Genomic DNA, 22961 nt, shown 5'->3' with positions numbered 1-22961 from the left:
TGAAAGGTGACATATATGTTCTTTGGGTGACCCTAAGACATCCTGGAAAAAAAGGCCCAAAAATGTCAAACAGGAAGTGAGGTTTTGAAAAAATAAAAAATGGCCGTCCACACAGTTGACAGCTGATTGAGAAACCCTCGAAAAAACACGCTATGAAAGGAAAGGAGCTGCTTATGTGTCAGCACTGGGGCCCCACTGACAGCATCAGCAGCCTACTGGTGCCCCCCCCCGCCCCCCCCCCCCCATGCCCAAAAAAATGTTTGGGACAGGGGTGAGGGTGGGGGGGTGAGGAGGGGGGGTATGTGTATGTATATATGTTGTACAACAGTAGTCGCTAACGCATACACACACACACACACACATGCCAACGTCACCCATGACCCCCCCCCCCATATGTACTTGGGCCCCCCCAGGAGAGTGTCTGCTGCTAATGCTAATGCTAATGCTACCATTGGCATAACATTGTGTGGTGAGTTAAAGGCTTTATTTACATGTACATTTATGCATTTGGCAGACGCTTTTTTCCAAAGCCACTTACAGGGAAAAAACAAAAAAGGAAAGAAAAATAGAAGAACAGATTAAAAACATAAAACAGCTTTACAATTAAAACACTGTTGTACAGAAGAAGAAAAGCAAAATAATAGACCAAAATACAAGAATAGATTAAAAAGATACATAAAAGCAGCTGCACACTTAAAAACAATGAAATAAAAATACAGTTAAAAACAACAGAATAGACATGATAACACATTTATTTTTTTTTACATTTATTACATTTATTTCTGCTCACATGTACGTTTTATCAATAACCTACTTTTGGAAGTTCTCGATGAGTTCATGTCAAACTGTTGAAATCTGTTTCTGTTTGTATTGTACGTGGAATTCCCACTCACATGAGGGTCCATTTGAAGAGTTCTCTCATTTTGAGTTTTTTTTTTTTTTTAAGTATTTTGTTGTCTTATCCTGTCCTCCAAGGCCCTTACTAAGCACCCAGTGTGCCTTTTTGGCACACTTATGGAATAATGTAAAAAAGAAAATTTTCCTACAGTTTATTTTTAATTCTTTTACACGTTTTTCTATTTCATCAACTTGAGCCGTAAATAAAAATACCAAATACTCAATAATTGTCAGATTTTTTAACCCTTTAAATGCTGTGTTTGTAATGGAAACAAACCATTTTTTTGATGCAAAAAACACAAAAAATATTTTTTTTCAATATACTACAGAAAAAGGGGATCACATATTATATGATTTTTTTCATCCTGGCATATGTCAGTGATTAACTCCAGCATTAGGTAATCTGCATTATTATTTTGGTGCTAGGTCAAATGTTCAAAAATACTAGCATCTGTCACCAAGTGTGCGTAAAATGCACACCTATAAATCAAACTATTAAATATTATAAATTGATTTATTTTTTTGCTCTAATTTGATTTTATTTTTGTAAATCGAGGTCAGCCCTAATCATACAGATCAAATAATCCTTCATTTTACTTTTTTTAACCCTTTAAAGCTGATCAAATGTAACATTCTATTCGTGGTATATATTGCACATATTATTGGATGTCAGTCTGTATACATCACATCCAAACAGTAGAATGACAGTATTAGCCCTTCTGTCAGAGCCATGAAACTTTGTATTATTGGTGGGTGGTTTTTGGTGGCCATATTGGATTTGAACCCCCCTTCTGAAACAGTGACATCATCCTAAACAGTATTTGTACTAATTATGTCTATTCTATACAGTATTTGTACTAATTATGTCCCTTGTTTACCAAACTCAGTCAAATGTGCGTGTTTTGTGCTTTTGCTTTTTGAATGTTTACGTTAGGCTACTGTGTTGACTTGGCTGCTGAGATCGCAAAGCATTGTGGGATACGCTACCAGCTGAAGATCGTAGGAGACGGAAAATATGGAGCACGAGACGCAGAAACTAAAATCTGGAACGGGATGGTGGGAGAACTGGTGTATGGGGTAAGAGAGAGAGACAGAGAAAGAGAGAGAGAGAAAGAGAAAGAGAGAGAGGGAGAAAGAGACAGAGAGGGAGAGAGAGACACACACACACCCATACAGACACATCTGGATAGTCTCACCTTTGAACCCTGTCCTCATTTGTGTATTGTTTTCTCTTCTTTTCCTCTTAAACTCATCCTTTTTCTCTTCTTTTCCTCTTAAACTCATCCTTTCCTTTTCCTCTCTTCTTAAACAGAAAGCAGATATTGCAGTCGCTCCTTTAACCATTACACTCGTTCGTGAAGAGGTGATCGACTTCTCCAAACCCTTCATGTCTTTGGGCATTTCCATCATGATTAAAAAGCCGCAGAAATCCAAACCAGGAGTCTTTTCTTTTCTGGACCCTCTGGCCTATGAGATCTGGATGTGCATCGTCTTCGCCTACATCGGAGTCAGCGTTGTCCTGTTTTTGGTAAGTGTGTGTGTGTGTGTGTGTGTGTGTATTCAACTTCATACCAAGCATTCAAACTGGGGTTTCTCTGTGTAAGTGTGCGATTTAATACTATGATACTATATATATTATATATAGTATATTCTCAAAAGCTAAACATGTGTTTTTGCCCAAACTACCACAGATTAAATCCAGATGTTTCGGTCCAGTGGAAGTGGTGTTGCAGTGGTTAGCACTAGGGCTGTAAGAAAATATCGGATCTGCAATATATCGCAATATTTCGATTAATCGGGCTTTATTCAAGGGCAGCAAACTCAAGATAATATTAGGAAGGCCCTACGTGTAATAGAAGAAATACAGAAGAGAAAAGAAGGTGCCATGTTTCTAAGTCTAGATGTGGAAAAAGCTTTGGACTGTGTCAGTTGGAAGTTTCTGTGTCTTAGTTTAGAAAAATTTGGCTTTAATCCGCAGTCAGTCAGATGTGTAACAACATTGTTTCAGGACCCGAGAGCAAGAATAAAAATAAATGGTAACCTCACAAATTGGTTTAGTCTGCAAAAATCCACAAGGTAAGGGTGTGGGTTGTCTCCTACCCTCTTTGCACTTTTCATTGAGCCATTTGAACAAGCAATAAGGCACAAGAAGGAAATAGAAGGAATTAAAATTAGAGAAGTGGAACATAAAGTTGGGCTATTTGCAGATGATATCTTAATATTTTTAAAACAACCAGATAAGTGTCTGCCAGAGTTGATGAATCTACTACATAATTACAGGCACCTTTCAGACTATAAACTAAATGTTGGGAAAACACAGGTTCTGCCTACAAATGTCACTCCTCCCCCAGAATTAAAACAGAAATATAATTTTAGGTGGAATCAATTCACTATTTGGGAATAAATTTTACAGATAACCTTTCTAAATTGGGTAAAACGAATTATGAATCTTTAAATCATCAGCTGTATAAGGATATGGAAAGGTGGGATGTCTTACTGTTAGATTTAAGCACAAGAATTGAAATTATTAAGATGAATGTGCTGCCAAGAGTCTGATATTTGTTCCAATCTTTGCTAGTGCCAATATCGACGTCACAATTTATGGAATGGGACAAAAAGATTTCAAGATTCATTTGGAATGGGGCTAAACCAAGAATGAAGTATTCAACCCTTCAAATACCAAAAACTGTGGGAGGATTGGCACTGCCAAACTTTGCAGGATATTTCTATGCTGCACAGCTCACACCCAGGATTGATTGGCGTATTTCTGATTGTACTACAAAGTGGAAAGAAATAGAGTTGAATAATAATGAATGCCATGTACAAGCTATGATAGCCAATAAGAAGATGTTTATAGAAAATGAAAACAAACTGGATTCCATCACTAAATTTACCTTGGAGGTCTGGTTTAAAGTAGTTAAAAATGTAAAATGGAGGACATAAGAATATTCAGCTGGCCGGTTTATGACACAAATTCCAAACCAGGGACTATGAATGTTAAATTTAAAGAGTGGGCAAATAAGGGTCTAAATATATTAAACACTTTTATCAAAAAAGGGGAAATTATTAACTTTCAAAACTTACGACAGGACTTTGACTTCGAACATGGTGACTTCTTTATGTTCCTTCAGATCAGAGACCATTATCATAAAGAGATCAGACCAGAACTCCCAGTTTAAATAAACCAGATGACTGAAACTGTGGCTAAAGCGTATCAGAATGAAGGAGGAAAAGTGAGATCCAAACTGTATCAGGGACTGGTGTCGAACAGGAAGACTTCAACTCTGGATATTAGAGATAAATGAAAAAAAGAACTGTTGGTAGAATGAAGTCATGACACATGGAATGAAATATGTGAAACTCAAGTGACTACAGCTAATTCCACAAATTGGAAAATATTTTGCTGGAAAAACATAATTAGATTTTTTATAAAACCAGAGCTCCAAAAGGCTTCACTATCGTTCCCTCAGTCCTGTTGGAGGGTGTGCGGTGAACAGGATGTGGGTCATGAGCATGTATTTAGACAGTGCACAAAATTATCCCAATATTGGAAAAATATCAGCGAAGAACTTGGAAAAATACTGGGATACGAACTACCAAGGACATGTTCTGTGTTATATTTGAATCTTTTAAGAGGAAAAGACAAACCAAGTAAGGATAAATATTTGATTAAAATCCTCTTGGCATGGTCTAAAAAAGCCATCACATGAAAATGGTGCAAAGAGGACCCCCCCCACCCCCCACCCCCACCCTAAAAATAATTGAAGAAACATTGTGGAAGAAATTCACAACATGGAGAGACTTACTTATACCATAAGACTACAGCAAGAAACTTGTGAAGATCGATGGAAAAAATGGACAATATACAGGATGACAGCTGACACTATGTTCTAAATGTTTGTGTTGTAAAATTTCTAAAATGAAACAATAAAATATAAGTTAAAAAAAGAAAAAAAGTACTGTATCAATATTTTTAGGTATTTATTCAAATGCAGATTTTGTGGAAGTTCATTTTTGTTTTTCTTTGTTTATATTTTATTTATTTTTATTTCACACTCTTTTATTCAATAGTGTTGGTTCCTTTGTTGGGATTGAACTCCAATCCTGTTCCGATATTAGTTGTGAACTAATAGAATGTGAACATTTGAACAGGATCTGAAACTGGAATGTCTGTAAAACAGAATTTCAGTTTGAACACAGTTGGAACATTTGCTGATAGAACATTAGATCCTGTTGGGATCAAATACAAATGTGTTTAGGATCTGGGCAGATTTATGATGGAATTCAATTCTACAAGTAAATAATTCATTAAAAAAAAAAAAAGAAACAAACAAAAAAATTACCTTTTTGACAGTATCAGGATATATCGTATGGTGGTCCTAGTGTTGTGATTTGTATCGTATCTCCAGATTCTTGCCGATACACAGGCCTAGTCATCAGTGTGTTCATCAGCTGATGCTTCCACCTGGCCTACAGCAGTACCACTCATGTCTACAGCACAAAAGCACAGACGCAAAAGACCCATTTATGTGTCCTGTCATTTTCAGTCTTTCAGTGTTGTTTTTTTTTTGTTGGTGTTGGGTTTGTTTTTCCAGACTGGTTATTGCAGAATATCATATTCCTGCGTCTGTTTCCTTGTATCTGAGCAGACTAGTGATGACAACCACATTCTAACTCCTGCACATGACTGATCGTAGGTTTCCAGATTCAGCCCTTATGAATGGACTCTAGAAGAACCAGAGGATGGAGCTTTACCGCTGACCACTGAATCCACCAATGAGTTTGGGATCTTCAACTCTCTGTGGTTCTCACTGGGGGCGTTCATGAGGCAGGGCTGTGACATCTCACCCAGGTCAGGACGTGTTTTTGAAGCACTGGTCATGGTACTATATTATAGGTATAGTATTAGTGTTGTCAAATGTTTTATCAGATTAATCACTGGGTTGCTGTGGATTAATTTTGCTTAATCATGATTAAATATCATTAATTTTTTTTTTTTTTTTGCTAAAATTAATTTGTTTTTGATAATGTAATAGTTTGCTATTCCATGTCCCAAGAGCTAGACTCTGTGTCCAGGGATTGGGTCGTCGAGCCCCCTGCCGTCGACTGCCACCCGATCCACATTGCACCCTCCACATCCAGAGGGGCCAGCTGAGGTGGCTCGGGCATCTGTTTCAGATGCCTCCTGGACGCCTCCCTGGGGAGGGGTTCCGGGCATGTCCCACTGGGAGGAGACCTCGGGGAAGACCTAGGACACGTTGGAGAGACTATGTCTCTCGGCTGGCCTGGGAATGCCTTGGGGTCCCCCCAGAAGAACTGGTGGAGGAGTCTGGGGAGAGGGAAGTCTGGGCGTCCCTGCTTAGACTGTTACCCCATGACCCGGCCCCGGATAAGAGGAAGATGATGGATGGATGGATGGATGGATGGATGGTTTGCTATACTATGTTACAAATACATGTTAATGTTAGAGGACATTTAGTCTGTATAATGTCTTTTATTGTGGACAGAGGCAGTAAATCCAGGTGTAGATTACTGCACAAAGGGAGAATGTGATTTTCCTTGGTCAGGGTCTGTCCAGTCAGTCCAGCTGTGATTTACAAGGAGGACAATTAATACTGAACAAACAAGAACTGAAACTATGAATTATGAAAGAGCTGCAGCATCTGAAACTGACCACAGTGAATATTTGACACAGAAACAGAACCACAGACAAACAGAACCACAGATAAACAGAACCACACAGAAACAGAACCACAGACAAACAGAACCACAGATAAACAGAACCACACAGAAACAGAACCACAGATAAACAGAACCACAGATAAACAGAACCACACAGAAACAGAACCACAGACAAACAGAACCACAGATAAACAGAACCACAGATAAACAGAACCACACAGAAACAGAACCACAGATAAACAGAACCACAGATAAACAGAACCACACAAACAGAACCACAGATAAACAGAACCACAGATAAACAGAACCACACAGAAACAGAACCACAGATAAACAGAACCACACAGAAACAGAACCACAGACAACAGAACCACAGATAAACAGAACCACACAGAAACAGAACCACAGATAAACAGAACCACAGATAAACAGAACCACACAGAAACAGAACCACAGATAAACAGAACCACAGATAAACAGAACCACAGATAAACAGAACCACACAGAAACAGAACCACAGATAAACAGAACCACACAGAAACAGAACCACACAAACAGAACCACAGATAAACAGACCACACAGAAACAGAACCACAGATAAACAGAACCACAGATAAACAGAACCACACAGAAACAGAACCACACAGAAGCAGAACCACAGATAAACAGAACCACACAGAAACAGAACCACAGATAAACAGAACCACAGATAAACAGAACCACAGATAAACAGAACCACACAGAAACAGAACCACAGATAAACAGAACCACACAGAAACAGAACCACAGATAAACAGAACCACAGATAAACAGAACCACACAAACAGAACCACAGATAAACAGAACCACAGATAAACAGAACCACACAGAAACAGAACCACAGATAAACAGAACCACACAGAAACAGAACCACACAAACAGAACCACAGATAAACAGAACCACACAGAAACAGAACCACACAGAAGCAGAACCACAGATAAACAGAACCACACAGAAACAGAACCACAGATAAACAGAACCACAGATAAACAGAACCACAGATAAACAGAACCACACAGAAACAGAACCACAGATAAACAGAACCACAGATAAACAGAACCACACAGAAACAGAACCACAGTGCTTCAGTTTCAGCTTCAGTTTGTCTTTTATGGATTAGGATTGTCTCTGTCAACTCACCATCTATTTTTATTAGTAAGTTGTTGTTTTTTTTTATTTTTATCAATTACTATAAATTTCAGACGACCCCATTTGAATTCCAGGCGACCCCACGTGGGGTCCAGACCCCAAGGTTGAAGAACACTGTATTACTGACTTTCTTCTTCTTCATCATTTCATAAAACTTCTTCTTCGTGGTATTTGTCCAGTATGTTAACCCTATTATGCATGAATTTTGAGAACCTTAATCAAGATTTTTTTTCCTGAGTGTTATTATTCCTCTTTAGGCATGAAAAAAAACAAAGTGATTGAATTTTTTTATGAACCTGTTTTTCATGGAATTGCAAAAATATCCACTCAGCTGGACACCATGAGTTTGATTTTTGAAGCAAAGAAACAGGTGTTTATTGATATATTGTGTGAAAACTATGAAATACATGTTTTTTATTGCTGCTAATCTAATGTTTTGTCACATTTTAACATACTCTAATTGTTATTACTCACTTTATGGAGATAATATGCAGAAGAAAAAAAAAAAAAAACTTAAAAAAAAAAAGTTAATTACAGTCTCATAACAATAACAAGGAACTGATTTACACTCAAGCATGTTACTGCAGATCAAGTTTATCAAGAACAGCAAAGTTGCAGTAATGGTATAAATTGTAATGTATGGGATGATACATAAGTGTCCACTGTGTTGGCTGATATGGAACTGAAACAGTAAAATCCATGAATATACAAGAGAACAGCTGGAGAAGAACTGTCCACTGTGATGACCAGTATGCATGAAAGGGTTAATTAACAGTGGCGCCCTCTGGTGGACTGATTGAGAAACGTTCATTCCGACGTACAGGACACATGGAAGTACGAAGGCGCAGACACATGACAACGTTACGAACAGATGAACCTGTGTACGTAGGTGAAGTGAACCTAGCTGAGCCTCAGTGGTCCTGTCGGTCTGTTTGTACGTGCAGGTCTCTGTCCGGTCGGATCGTTGGAGGTGTGTGGTGGTTTTTTACCCTGATCATCATCTCATCCTACACTGCCAACTTGGCTGCGTTCCTGACGGTCGAGAGGATGGTTTCTCCCATTGAGAGCGCCGAAGACCTGGCCAAACAAACGGAAATAGCATATGGAACCCTGGACTCAGGATCCACCAAGGAATTCTTCAGAGTAAGTGCACCATCAGGCTCACACACAGTCCACAGAGCTGAAGCGTTTGGCTGCTTTACATGATGATGACCCACAAACTGCTGGTGAAAGTTGGGCGTCTGTGAATGGGTTTAACCCTTAAAGCTGTGGGAGACTTTCATGAGCAGTTTGTCCTCAGATCTGTCCATCCTCAGTCATATCCTCAGTTCCATTCGTCTGTTGGTCTGTCTGAATCTCTTCTGAATCTCTTCCTCATGCTGAACAGTTTCTTAGTTCCATCCACCACAAACAAACCATGTGTTTACAAACAGAGCCGGGAGGGAACTAGGCATCTGAGGAATTTTGTCGCGATGTGCATTGTGGGAAACGGAGGTTCGCGCAGCCACCTGACAGCAGCAGCAGCAGCGCGACCATGTGATATTATACGGATGAAACAAACATGCAGAAACGTCTGAAACGTGGAAACAGCTGGAGGAATATGCATAGAGGGAAGGGAGTTCCCACTGTTTCCACATCGTGTCTGTAGCAGCTGCTGCTGTCAGGCGGCTGCGTCAGCGTCCGTTTCCCACAAGGCACGTCATGACAAAATTCTGAAGATGCCCGAGTTACCTCCCAGCTCTGATGGATCTGGTGGATGACACTTTTGTGTTTTATTCTCTAAACTACCGACAATGTTTGTCTTAAATTGAAAATATAAAGAACATGGTACGTGGTCCAAATAACAAACAGATGCAGTGTTTTCACAGCTCAAATAATGAAGGAAAACCAGAAGCGTGAAGTTGGTTACGCTCTCAAAACCAGTTCTGAGAACAGAAAATGGAACCGGTTCCGTGTAAGGATCTTGGAACTAGTTTCGTTTACAGAATTCAAAACCAAACTGTGCTTCGACCTCCAAGCCCCGCTTCGACAGTTGGAGTTGGCATCAATGAAGTCAAACAAAATGATATTCGCCAACATTAAAGAAAATATACCCAGCAGAAGAGTGCAAATGTGTCTTCATTTATGGCTCGGACCTGATGGAGAGCATTATTCAGAACTAGATCTGAGGTCTGTGGAGGTGTGGCTTGGTCTCCCAGTTCAATGGGCTCAGAGCCCCCCCCCAGCCCCACAGGAGACGGGGCTCGATGCGGGTGCGAGGTGGGGCTTGGAGGTCGGAGCACAGCTTGGTTTTGAGTTCTGCAAACGAAACTAGTTCCATGATCCTTAAACGGAACTGGTTACATTAACGGAACTGGTTCTAAGATCAATTCCATTAACGTAACCAGTTCCGTTTTCGGTTCTCGGAACTGGTTTCAAGAACGAAACCAACTTCACACTCCCAAGAAAACCAGTTCATCTTCATTTGTAAACAACCCAAACTACAGCTGGACCGGGGCCAAAGGTCACACATCCATATTTGGTGGAATAACCCTGATGTTCAGTGACAGCTTCCACGTGTCGTCTCTGTCCTCCACTGCTGTTGGAGGACTTTATGCAGCTCCTGCCAGAGAAGGTCCAAAAGGTCCATTCATGTTCTTCCAGAAGTTTCCACAGTGGGTTCAGGTCTGGAGGTTGGACTGGACCTGACAGGGTCTTCATCTGGACCTTTATGGACCCAGCTGAGGACAGGAGCTTTGTCCTGATAGAAGAACCAGTCCAACTCAGAGTTTGGGAACATTGGCAAAGCAGTAGTCCAGTAGTTTTCCACAGCTACTTTTGGATTACAGTTACTTTTGTGGTGGTAATTGAACTGTTTTAGCCAATTGGAAGAAGATAGTGATGGACACAGTAGTGGAGTTTCTACTTCTGCTTCTGAAAGAAGACATGGATCAGCTGTTTATTCAGTAGAAGAAGGTGTGTTTGGGTTGGAATTCAACAGACACTGGAATGGAATGGAATGGAATGGAATGGAATGGAATGGAGTGGCTGTCATACATGCACACATGATGATTTCACAGGAAAATGCAGTGGGCTCTGAAGTTTTTACAGAGCTGTAAATATAATTACCTTGATAGCTCTGGCCACAGGGTACTGTCATCAGTTGGTTGTCCATCTGTCCGTCCATCTGTCCAAAAACTTTGGCATACAGTGATCAGACCACCAGGTGGCAGTAGTGTGTGTCGTCTGTTTGGACCTGTTTGGACCTGGTGTGGTCTGTTTAGACCTGGTGTGGTCTGTTTAGACCTGGTGTGGTCTGTTTGGACCTGGTGTGGTCTGTTTAGACCTGGTGTGGTCTGTTTGGACCTGGTGTGGTCTGTTTAGACCTGGTGTGGTCTGTTTGGACTGTTTCTGCTTCAAGACCATGTTGTTTTCGTTCTGACTAAAACAATGCAGCGTACATGTGATGTCATCGCGCATGCGCAACGAAGGCGGAATCGATAAGCAGAATTGTTAATCAGGCAGGCAAACGATTCCAAGGAATTGAGCTACTGGGATCCGGTTCTCAAAAAGAACCGGTTCTCGATCCCCATCCCTACTGATAAACCAGGCCGGGGTTTTCAAGTGCGCACGCGTTCTGTTTTTTTATATATTGACGGTATCTGTGTCTCTTCCATTTTCGCAGCGCTCTAAAATTGCCTTATTTGACAAGATGTGGCAGTACATGAAGTCGGCAGAACCCTCTGTGTTTGTCAAGAAGACGTCGGAGGGTGTGCTGCGCGTCAGGAAGTCCAAAGGGAAGTACGCCTACCTGCTGGAGTCCACCATGAACGAATACATCGAGCAGAGAAAACCCTGCGACACCATGAAAGTGGGCGGAAACCTGGACTCCAAAGGCTACGGCATCGCCACGCCCAAAGGATCCCCATTAAGGTGGGTGGATCAGTATAACAATGCTAGCCAACCTGCACTGCCATGTACCATTCACACTACTAACCTGCTGCCTAGCATACTGTCCCTCTCCCAAGAGCTTCCAAAAGCTTTACAGACAAAATGTAGAGTCAGCCTCCAAGGACAAGGACGGCTGACGGTAGAGTTCCCTCCGTGTTCACAGCCACAGCCACAGCAGCGTCCACAGATGGCTGCTAGGACGTCCACTCCGCTGGGCATCGGTCAGTGTGTGGACTGGGCACGGGTCAGTGTGTGGACTGTGGCTGGAACCATTCGGCCCATAACCCTGTGGGGAGGACGTAGTCTGGTCCCAGGCCTGAGCGCCCCCTGGATGGTGCAGTATGCGAGTGTGTTGAATGGGATATGGCGGCTTAACTCGTTGTTATAATAATCCACCTACCCTGATGACGTCATCTCAGTGGTTTGTATGTTACCATGGTGACCACTTCTGGCCACTGGCTAGTGGTGGTTGCTGTGACTTTGGGGGAGGGTGTTAATGTTGATGCGTTCAGGTCTTAAAGAAATGCTTCTTCAAAAATGAAAAAGCATTTATACTGAAGTGAAGAGTAAATGCTGTTTGTACCAGAGACGAGTCACACCGACTCCTTTAACCCAGACCAGGACCATCTGGGTCTGAAAGAGCTTTGGATCAACCGAGTCTTTAAGGCCTGAAGCAAAGGAATACACTGAGTTTATGGAATAACACTGTCTATGCTGCGTGTGTGTGTGTGTGTATGTGTGTGTTTTATTCCAGACAACCTAACTAGATTATATCCTTAATATGATAATAGAACTAGATAATATCATTAATATAATAATAGAACTAGATTATATCTTTAATATAATAATAGAATCAGATAATAATATTTTCATTCTGTAGCTCAAACATAAATGTGGGGGGGGGGTTCTTGAAGTAAAGAGGGTTTATGTAATAACGTTAATTTTAATTGGAATAACATTATTATTCATTATTTGTTTTATAAATCCAATAGAATTCACATGCATTGGTTATAAAATGTGATCTGGGTCCAATCCAGCCCTCCAAGGGGACCAATCTGGCCCACCAAAGGGTCCAATCCAGCCCACCAAAGGGTCCAGTCCAGCCCACCAAAGGGTCCAATCCAGCCCACCAAAGGGTCCGATCCAGCCCACCAAAGGGTCCAGTCTGACCTGTGGGATGAATTTGGGAAATGCAAAAATTACACTGAATTTATGAATGAAGTTCAGGTTCCACATTCAGACCAATCTGATCTGAAGTGGGTCAGAACTAGTCCAATACTATCAGAATAACCTCTAAATAATGACAGCCCCAAAAGTTTGTCTTTGTTTTAGTGTAAATCAGTAAAAGTACAGGAGTCTGTCTGAAAAATGATGAGCACATTGGAAACACTAAGTATTTAGAACCAGCCCAAACACTGTCCCACTCCAGAGGGTTCATCAAATCTGAACATTCATCTACGGACGTCTTCACGCATCTACAAACTGCATTAAAACAGACCTACCTACAACAAAATGGGAAGAGAAAAACATTTTCTCAATTCCAATTTTCTGGGTTTTTTTTTTTTTTTTTTCAAATAACAGGATACAAGCCGTTTTCCATTTTTTGCTTACCGATTTTAAAATTAAAACGAAATACAAGTGGTTTTCCATTTTTCATTTATTAATATCAAAACGGAAATGGGAAGGCTGCGACGTACACTGACCATGAAATAGGCCTTTTAATCCGAACAACAGCAAAGTAACACATATATATGTATATATAGATGTAAGTATAACAGAGGATTAAGAGAAACCATATTCATGTAAATATATAGTAGGACTGTGTGTGTGTGTGTGTGTGTGTGTGTGTGTGTGCTTGAACTGCATGCTGTTGTGTTTCTGGTTGTTTTTGACTTGTTATTATGACTGTAGTTATCGCTACATTAAGCAATTTTTTAACACCATAGAGGTATAAAACTGTAGTGATGAATAAGGCTTATTCCAGCATATTTTCCATATATTCAATATATTTAGTATTTTCCATATATTTCACATATTTCATATATTCTATATATTCCATATTTTCCATATACTTCACATATTTCATATTTTCCATATATTCCATATTTTCCATATACTTCACATATTTCATATTTTCCATATATTCCATATTTTCCATATATTCCATATATTCCATATATTCCATATATACATGCCAACCCTTCCATGCTGTGGTCTGTGTAAACCCGCTCATCGGCCCCAGTGAACCTCCTGTTCTGACTGAATGGTCGTCAGTATTTATTCCATAAATACATTAAATAAATAAATATAATATAATATAATATAATATAATAGTAAATGAAAGCTTTCAGTTAGTACACTATCAACTGAAATAATCTACTTAAATGTTATTTTCTTGAACTGATTTTGAATTTATGACTGTTATTGGAAAAAACAAAGTAAGCACACACCAGGGTGGGGGTGGGGGGGCAGCTTTAGTTTATCTCTGAAGGCTCCCACACACTGTGCCATTTTAACAGGCTTATAAGTTGACACACTGTGACATGAATGTAGGTACAACGTGAAGTTTGCTGTGTGATGTAAACACAAGCTGAGTCATAGCCTCCGATGTACGGGAGTCGACGTGAATGCATAAGAATAAAACATCAACGTGCACAATCCATCCATTTAAAACAAAAATGCCTTGCGGTAACAGAGGACTGGCCCTGGTGTCATTTATACGTGTGGACAAGAAGCTAATGTTAGATTCGGAACCTGGGAGCTGCTGTTCCGCCGCTGGAACCGTCCATGTTTCGTTGTGTGTTCGTTTGTGTTAGAGCTGCAGGAGCTGGCCCACAGGCTCTACTGGCCTGGCTGGAACATGGATTTTAACTTCTCAGTCCTTAAACTCAATCAGGTCTAACTTACAGTGTGATGGATGGTTCTGTTTCATTTCTGTTGTTTTACAGATTTAGTCCAGGTTCAACCTAAAGTCACACACATTTACTTAAATACCTGCATTTTATTCAACTGCAGATTACTGATAAAAGTACTAATACTCATATTTTGATGCCTTGTAAATGAACAGACAGAATTAGGTTAGAATTTTTTTTATTAAAAATTGAAACAAAACAAAAGATACAAAAAAAACAAGGTGTAAAAAAACAAGGTGCCTGTAGATGAAAAGGGAAATAAACGTGTGAAAGGTTCAGGCTTCTGGACCAGGGTCTGGACCAGGGTCTGGACCTGGGTCTGGACCAGGGTCTGGACCAGGGTCTGGACCTGGGTCTGGTCTTTTACTTGAACCTCGCCTGTTTCATGTCGGTGATTCAAAGTCCGTCTGAATTCCCTCCTCCTCAGTAATGCTCAGAACAGCCTGGACCTCGTTGTCCGTCCACTTGTCGTAGCTTCTCTTTAGGTCCATTTTCCGAATAATCAAAATACAAAGCTTGTGGAAATTAAATAATGAGTTCAGTAGTAGTGGGTTAACAGAATGCGTAAACGCTGTCAGTGTAGTCCACCAATCAGTTTTCTCCAGTACACAGCCCCGCCCCAAAGAGTTCCTGGTAATCTGAAAAGTACAAGCTCCTACCAGGAACTGCTTCAGGGAAAGTTTGGGGCCGAGGGAAAGTTATTTATCTGGGAAACTTAGATGGAAACGCAGCAGGTTTTTTCAAAGTTCAGGGTAATGGTCAAAGTTCCTGTGGTGGAAAAAGGCCTCATGTCTCTGCACAGATGACAGACGGGGTAAAGCCCAGAGGTGGAGCTGACACACATGGAACCCCCAGTCTGTCTAACATCAGCTGACACTGTTTGGGTTTGTCTGGATGGGAAAATGCAGGTTTATGTGCATGTGGAGCTCATGTTATATCATATCATATCATATTGTATCATATCATATCATATTGTATCATGTCGTATCATATCATATCATATCGCATCATATATCATATCATACCGTATCATATCGTATCATATTGTATCGTATCATATCATATTGTATCATATCATATTGTATCGTATCATATCACATTATATTGTATCATATATCATATCGTATCATATCACATTGTATCGTATTGTATCATATCATAGCATATGATATCATATATCATATCATATTGTATCATATCATATATCATATCGTGTCATCATATTTTACTTTTCAATCTTCTGTACAACACTGTTTTTAATTGTACAGCTGCTTTATGTCTTTAATCTATTTTTGTATTTTATTTTATATTATTTTATTTTTTATTATTCTTTTTTTAAATTTTGGTTTTCCCCTGTAAGTCGCTTTGGAAAAAAGTGTCTGCCAAATGCATAAATGTAAATGTAATATAGTCTGAAGAATATCTCCCATTGGAACTCTGGCTAAGCCTTTAAAGGTGTCGAACTGTTGCTTAATGTGGCGTTCCCTTCAGTGGATGTGTTGTAGAACAGCCTGTATATGTGAACGGAACATGGTAGAACCAGAGACATGCAGACCCATGGCCAGGAGGAGGCCATCAGGAAGCCTCTGTTAGCATTAGCATTAGCATTAGCATTAGCCCTCTAAACTGTCTGCTGTCTCTGCTCCTAGCATGTGTTTATCATGAAACCTGTTCCTTTAGCTGCTGCTGCTGCCGTCACATGGGTGATGAGCGATCCAACGTCCACGGTGGGTTCAGTTCAGAGCACGTCCACAGGATCGGCTTGGACCGTTCACACCATACAGCCCACCCACTGGAATGTACGTCCTGTGGTCCACTGCACACTGAACTGAGCCCACACCTGGGCCACGCTCACACCTGGGTGACGCCCACACCTGGTCCATGCTCACAGTTTAACACCACATGTTTAACACCACATGTTTAACACCACATCACTACAGGTGTGTTTCAGTCAGCTTCTACCACTGACAGGCTTCACTGATCTGCTTGGGAACTACATACCAGTCATTAGCGGTGAACGCTTTCCCCTTCTGTTCATCTGAACATCACATCATACATGTACATGTACACAGCTCTTCCTGCTGGACTGTTTCTGGTCTTGGTCAAGAGCGACTTTAAAGCTGTGGGAGACTTTGGTGTCCAGTTTTTCCTCAGATCTGTCCAACCTCAGTCCTATCCTCAGTTTCAGGTTCGTCTGTCTGTCATTCCTCAGATGAATCTCTTGCATTACGGTGAACAGTTTCTTAGTTCCATCCACCAGAAACAAACCATGTGTTTACATTCAGAGCAGAGGTGTTTGTGTCAGACTGCAGTGGAAGCTCCTCTTCCCCTAAAATGACTCCCATTAAATGCTCAAATCTGTTCAGTTGTTTTCATTTCATTGACTCCAAATGTGTTGGAACACGTTCATCTCTCAGACCAGTTGGTTCAGAATCAGTTTGATCCCAGATCAGTGGACTGGATGTTGTTCACTTCTCCTCCATTCCCGTGTCTGTGTTTGTTCATTCCATCTCTGCTCAGTGCATTTGTCGTAGACGCTCAGCGTCCATGCACTTCAATGGGACTGAGTGGAACTGCTTTAAAACCACTACAAACTGGACCAGCACTGGACACATGACACCTGTCATCCCGCCCCCGGACGCTCGACGTCTCTGGGGGCAAACGGAGCCGTGGGCGGAGCTCGGCCGGGCCGGACGCCGAGCTTCCGCGCGCCGATCGGAGGACGGGTCCGAAGGCTGAATGCGGTTTGATTGACAGCTGTTTTCAGATCTGCTCCTTCACTGACACAGTTCAGTTTAATACCGTCACACATTCTGCTGTGGAATCACAGAAACCAAATGAACTGTTCATTTACTGACCTGGAAGAAAACACAACCACTGGACTAACTGGGCTACATTTAACAGAATTTCATCATTTTCTTGTTTACTTGGTACGATAAGGTCACTGAGCATTTTCTGAAAAAGGAGCGGAGGACGAATTTATGTTAAAACAACTGGACTTTTTTTTTATGTAAGCGACACTGAGCTTCCCCTGTCTGAAAGAGCAACAGACGACACTGAGTCAGAGCTGGGAGGGAACTGGGGCATCTGGAGATTTTTTTTGTCGTGACGTGCATTGTGGGAAATGGAGGCTTGTGCAACCACCTGCAGCGGCAGCAGCAGTGCAAACCTCCATTTCCCACAATGCACTTCACGACAAAAAAAATCCTCAGATGCCCCAGTTCCCTCCCAGCTCTGAATGCAAACACATGGTTTGTTTGTGGTGGATGGAACTAAGAAACTGTTCACTGTAATTCAAGAGATTCAGCTGAGGAATGACAGACAGACGAACAGAGTCATGATACTGAGGATATGACTGAGGATGGACAGATCTGAGGAAAAACTGGACACGAAAGTCTGCCGCACCTTTAAAGTCTGTGTGAGACGAATCCACAAACACAGTCTGACTGAAGAAGCACTGGGTCTGGACAAACAAGGACACTGCAGAGGACTGCACATGAGATTAACATGAGATTAAGATTAGATTAGATTAGATTAATATAGATTAGATTAGATTAGATTAGATTAGATTAGATTAGATTAATATAGATTAGATTAGATTAATATAGATTAGATTAATATAGATTAGATTAGATATATCATTATTGATCCTTTGATCAGATCCGTCATTACATTGAGGTTTCAAAAGCAGCACAAACACTGATTATGCACACAAGAAAATAACAAAACAGTAACTGTTAAAATAGGACCAAGGCTCCTGGAGTCCAACGGCATAGTTAAAGACATTAATTGACATTAGTTTGACCTTTCAAGGTCAAAGGTCATGGCACCAGATCAAAGCCCATATGTGACTTCCTATCTATTACTAATAGTAATTATATCAATATGTTCAACTGTTTTACAGTTCTATCACTTTGAAATGTGTCCTATTATAAACCAGTGGAGATTTGGAAAATATCAAAAATCAGTATTTCACCAAACCTGGTAGACCTGGTAAAGATGTTCCAAAACAAATCTGAACTCATTCTGACTGAAGGTTTAGGAGAAAAAGATTCTAGGAAAATTGTATATGAACGACGGATGAACGACGACTGGTACCAATAGGACTGGTACCAATGGGACTGGTTCTGGTAGTCCACTGGACCTTGGGGCTGTTGGACTAAAATGACAAAAACACACAATAGTACATTATAAAGTAGTAGAAGAAACAACAAGTAGCAAGGAAGTAATAATAATAATAATAATAATAATAATAATAATAATAATAATAATAATAGATATAAATAAGTAATTATGTTGTGAGTATATATATATATATATACTCACACATAGTTTAATGATAACAGGATAAAAGTGATAATAAAGTGATAGCAATAGTAGTAGTCAATGATCTATATAATAACTATATAATAATAATAATAATAATAATAATAATAAAAACAATCATAATAATTGTAATAAGTAATAGTAAGAGAACTAAATTACCAACAAGAAAACAAACATTGTAAACCACCTAAAGACCCTTTGCACCACAGAAGTGCTCCAGTCCCACTGATCTGAATGTTTGTGAATTCTAGTCGGTTCCACATCAGTCCGCTCAGTTTGATGCATTCAGAGGGAGTTCAAGACTGTGAGGGTCTGATGGACTGAAGGTCTGAGTACGAGGATAATCCTATCCCTAACAGGGTTGACCCTAACCCTAAGCCTGGGTGCATCCTGTTGGTGGATCAGCTTCAGTCTGGTTTGGGGTCATCAGTCCAGTTTGTGTTTGTGTTTATCCTCGTACGTACAGACCTTCAGTCCATCAGACCCTTTTGTTTTTTTACCGAGACAAGAGAAACATTCCACTCTATCCATTGTTCATATATGCTGAGGGTTACATAAGACATAGCGCTAACATGCAAACCAACAGGAGGACAGACAGACGGACGGACGGACAGACGCCTGACGAAGCGCTAACAGCCACTGTGTTCATGTAGAAATGCGGTGAACCTGGCGGTGTTAAAGTTGAACGAGCAGGGACTGCTGGACAAACTGAAAAACAAGTGGTGGTATGACAAGGGAGAATGCGGCAGCGGAGGAGGGGAGAGCAAGGTTAATACACACACACACACACACACACACACACACACACACTGGTGTCACTGGTTGAATCAAATGAAAGACACTGAAGAAGCAGCAGCACAGATCTAACACCAGCAGGAAGAGCTGACGCCTGGACGTACACGAACAAACCAAGGCTATTATTGTTAACGAAAACTAACCAACTGACCAAAACTAGAACTGAAAAAAAACATTTTCATTAACTGAAATAAATAAAAACTATAATTAAATGAAAAAAAACATAACTAACTGAAACTGTATTGTGTGTTTACAAAACTAACTAAAACAGATAAAAATTATGGATAAAATTCCCTTCGTTTTCGTCTTTGTCAACGTTGGATTGATACGAAATTGATTTATTTAGCTTGAGCAATTTTCCGTGCTGTCACCATATGATATTTCAGGGTCCATCACTTGTGTTCACTTGTGGTTTCCAGTCGTCTTCTGGTCCCCACTCTACCTGGAAACATGGAGACTAAAGCAGCAGAGTCCTGTCTGGGATTGATTTGAATAGGAGCACAGAGAAGAAGAGAAAAGAGACCACTGAACTACAACTGAACTACAACTGAACTACAACTGAACTACAACTGAACTACAACTGAACTACAACTGAACTACAACTAAGCATTTAGAAAATAACGAAAACTAATAAAAAAGTTTTGTTTTGATGTGCTGCAGAACCACAGTACTGGTGTTAGCGCCTCTGTAGAACCACAGTACTGGTGTTAGCGCCTCTGTAGAACCACAGTACTGGTGTTAGCGCCTCTGTAGAACCACAGTACTGGTGTTAGTGCCTGTGTAGAACCACAGTACTGGTGTTAGTGCCTGTGTAGAACCACAGTACTGGTGTTAGCGCCTCTGTAGAACCACAGTACTGGTGTTAGCACCTCTGTAGAACCACAGTACTGGTGTTAGCACCTCTGTAGAACCACAGTACTGGTGTTAGCACCTCTGTAGAACCACAGTACTGGTGTTAGTGCCTGTGTTGAACCACAGTACTGGTGTTAGCGCCTCTGTAGAACCACAGTACTGATGTTAGCGCCTCTGTAGAACCACAGTACTGGTGTTAGCGCCTCTGTAGAACCACAGTACTGGTGTTAGCGCCTCTGTAGAACCACAGTGCTGCTGATCCACCGCTGGTGTTAGCGCCTCTGCTGCTGCTTCTTCTTCTGTCATGTGTGTGTTGCGCTCTGTTTGGTTGAGGTCAGGGGTCAGGACAGGTTCAGAAACAACACCAGGGTCAGTCGACCTCACACCAGATGGCAGCAACCGTGGATATTCTGGGCTGTTGATGCAGAGTTTGTGCTCTGTTATCAACGGCTCTGAAGCTGGAGGAGTTCTGCTGCTGATGGCGTAGACAGGCTTTACGCTGCAGCGCCTCTCATCCTCTGTCTTAGAGACCAAACACAGGGATTCTGCTTCACATGGAACTGAGTCTGAACCACCACCGTCCAGTTAGACACAGGACCTGACTAGAGCTGGAAGAAAATACGGGTTCTGCAATATATCGCAATATTTCATTTCACAATACTGTATCAATATTAAAAAGTACTGTATGGACATTTTTAGGTATTTATTCAAATGCAGATATTGTAGATGTTTTTTTTTTTTGTTTGTTTTTCTTTTTTGTTTACATTTTATTTCTTCTTATTTCACACTCTTATTCAATAATGTCAGTTCCTTTGTTGGGATTGAACTCAAATCCTGTTCTGATGTTAGTTGTGAACTAATAGAATCTGAACATTTGAACAGGATCTGAAACTGGAATGTCTGGAAAACAGAATTTTAGTTTGAACACAGTTGGAACATTTGGTGATAGAACATTAGATCCTGTTGGGATCAAACATAAATGTGTTTAGTGTTTGTGCAGATTTCTGCTGGAATTCAATTCTTCCAGGAAATAATCATTTAAAAAAAGAACAAACAAAAACTTGCCTTTATAACAGTATCATGATATATTGTGATATATCGTATTGTGATCCTAGTGTTGGGATTTGTATCATATCATCAGATTCTTGCAGACCCACAGCCCTAGTCCTGGTCCTGTCCTCCAGGAGGTCCTATCAGCCAATCACAGCCCTCGTTACAGACAGATCTACTCCTCTGATCCCTTTATGGGTCGCTAAACCAGAGGTTGAGAACCGCTGCCCCACTAATAACATAAGATAACATTGATAATGATGTTATTTATGTTATTCCCATTGAAGAGTGCCAGTAAACCTTGCCGTATTGAAACTGAATGAGCAAGGAACCCTAGACAAGATGAAAAACAAGTGGTGGTACGATAAAGGAGAGTGTGGCTTCAAGGACTCCACCAATAAGGTTAGTTTGATGTGTGTGGGTTTGATCCAACTGTCTGTGGGTTTGATCCAACTGTCTGTGGGTTTGATCCAACTGTCTGTGGGTTTGATCCAACTGTCTGTTAAACACACTGAGCACAAAGAGTCAAACTGATTCCACGTGATCCAACTGGGTCATTCCATATGAAATCAACAGATTTTAAGAACATTTCCCACCTGACCCTCTCAGATTTTTCTACATTTTTACATACTTACATTACATTATATATGATGGAAAATCCAAAATTTCAAGGTTTAATTGTAAATAGTTCCAAAGTTCTGACCATTTGAAGTAGGTAGCGGCTACCCGAAAATTGCAACTAAAATTCAGACTGTAAATGTTGGTCTATTTTCAGGCTTCTATAGATGAGTTTCCATGTTTACTAACCACAGTGATGCGCGCGCACCTTGGAGGTAAAAACCCCAGTCCCAGCTCCAGCCGGCTCACATACACCTCCAGGCTCTGCCCCGGAACTCGTGAACGAGCAAATACGTTAGCTCTAAAACTGTCCATTAACTGTTTCTGTCCATAAACCGATCCCATCTTCTCTTTCACGGTCGTATAATTTGACTTAACTGCATCGGAAAGACTGTCCCATCGTAGAACAGCAGACTGTCACAGGCGGGGGGGCAGCAGAGGTTGTACTACACATTTTAATAGTCCATCATTTTGACGGACAGGGTCGTAAAAATTCCGTCATATTATTATCTGTCATTTCAAATGTGTATTTTTGAATGATAATGAGATATATTTAGTAGTATTTAATGTTCAAAAACATGTCAGTGGTGCAGCAGCTGTAGTTGCTGCTGGCTGATAAACCAACCTGATATCACTGCTCACATCATTCTATCCTCCACTTTGAACTGCTGTGTTCTCTGTAGACATTCTAAACTGTCATGTGTTTGTTC

General features: G+C 40.7%; 1 protein-coding gene across 1 annotated transcript in view; it reads left to right on the top strand.

Annotated features, from left to right (window-relative positions):
• The window catches only part of LOC115415928 (glutamate receptor 2-like), a 64728-nt gene extending 42701 nt beyond the window's left edge, over window positions 1-22027 (top strand). The window contains exons 12-18 of the mRNA XM_030129611.1: window positions 1832-1974; window positions 2210-2425; window positions 5595-5749; window positions 8713-8911; window positions 11433-11680; window positions 19590-19704; window positions 21921-22027. Of these exons, the coding sequence (XP_029985471.1) occupies window positions 1832-1974; window positions 2210-2425; window positions 5595-5749; window positions 8713-8911; window positions 11433-11680; window positions 19590-19704; window positions 21921-21956 (1112 nt within the window). The 3' untranslated portion in view covers window positions 21957-22027. The remainder of the gene's footprint in view (window positions 1-1831; window positions 1975-2209; window positions 2426-5594; window positions 5750-8712; window positions 8912-11432; window positions 11681-19589; window positions 19705-21920) is intronic.
• The last annotated feature ends 934 nt before the right edge of the window (window positions 22028-22961 follow it).

The sequence above is a fragment of the Sphaeramia orbicularis genome, unplaced genomic scaffold (genome assembly GCF_902148855.1).
Source record: "Sphaeramia orbicularis unplaced genomic scaffold, fSphaOr1.1, whole genome shotgun sequence".
Lineage (NCBI taxonomy): Eukaryota > Metazoa > Chordata > Actinopteri > Kurtiformes > Apogonidae > Sphaeramia > Sphaeramia orbicularis.
The sequence above is the reverse complement of the archived record's forward strand: the minus strand, read 5'-3'. Positions and strand labels throughout refer to the sequence as shown.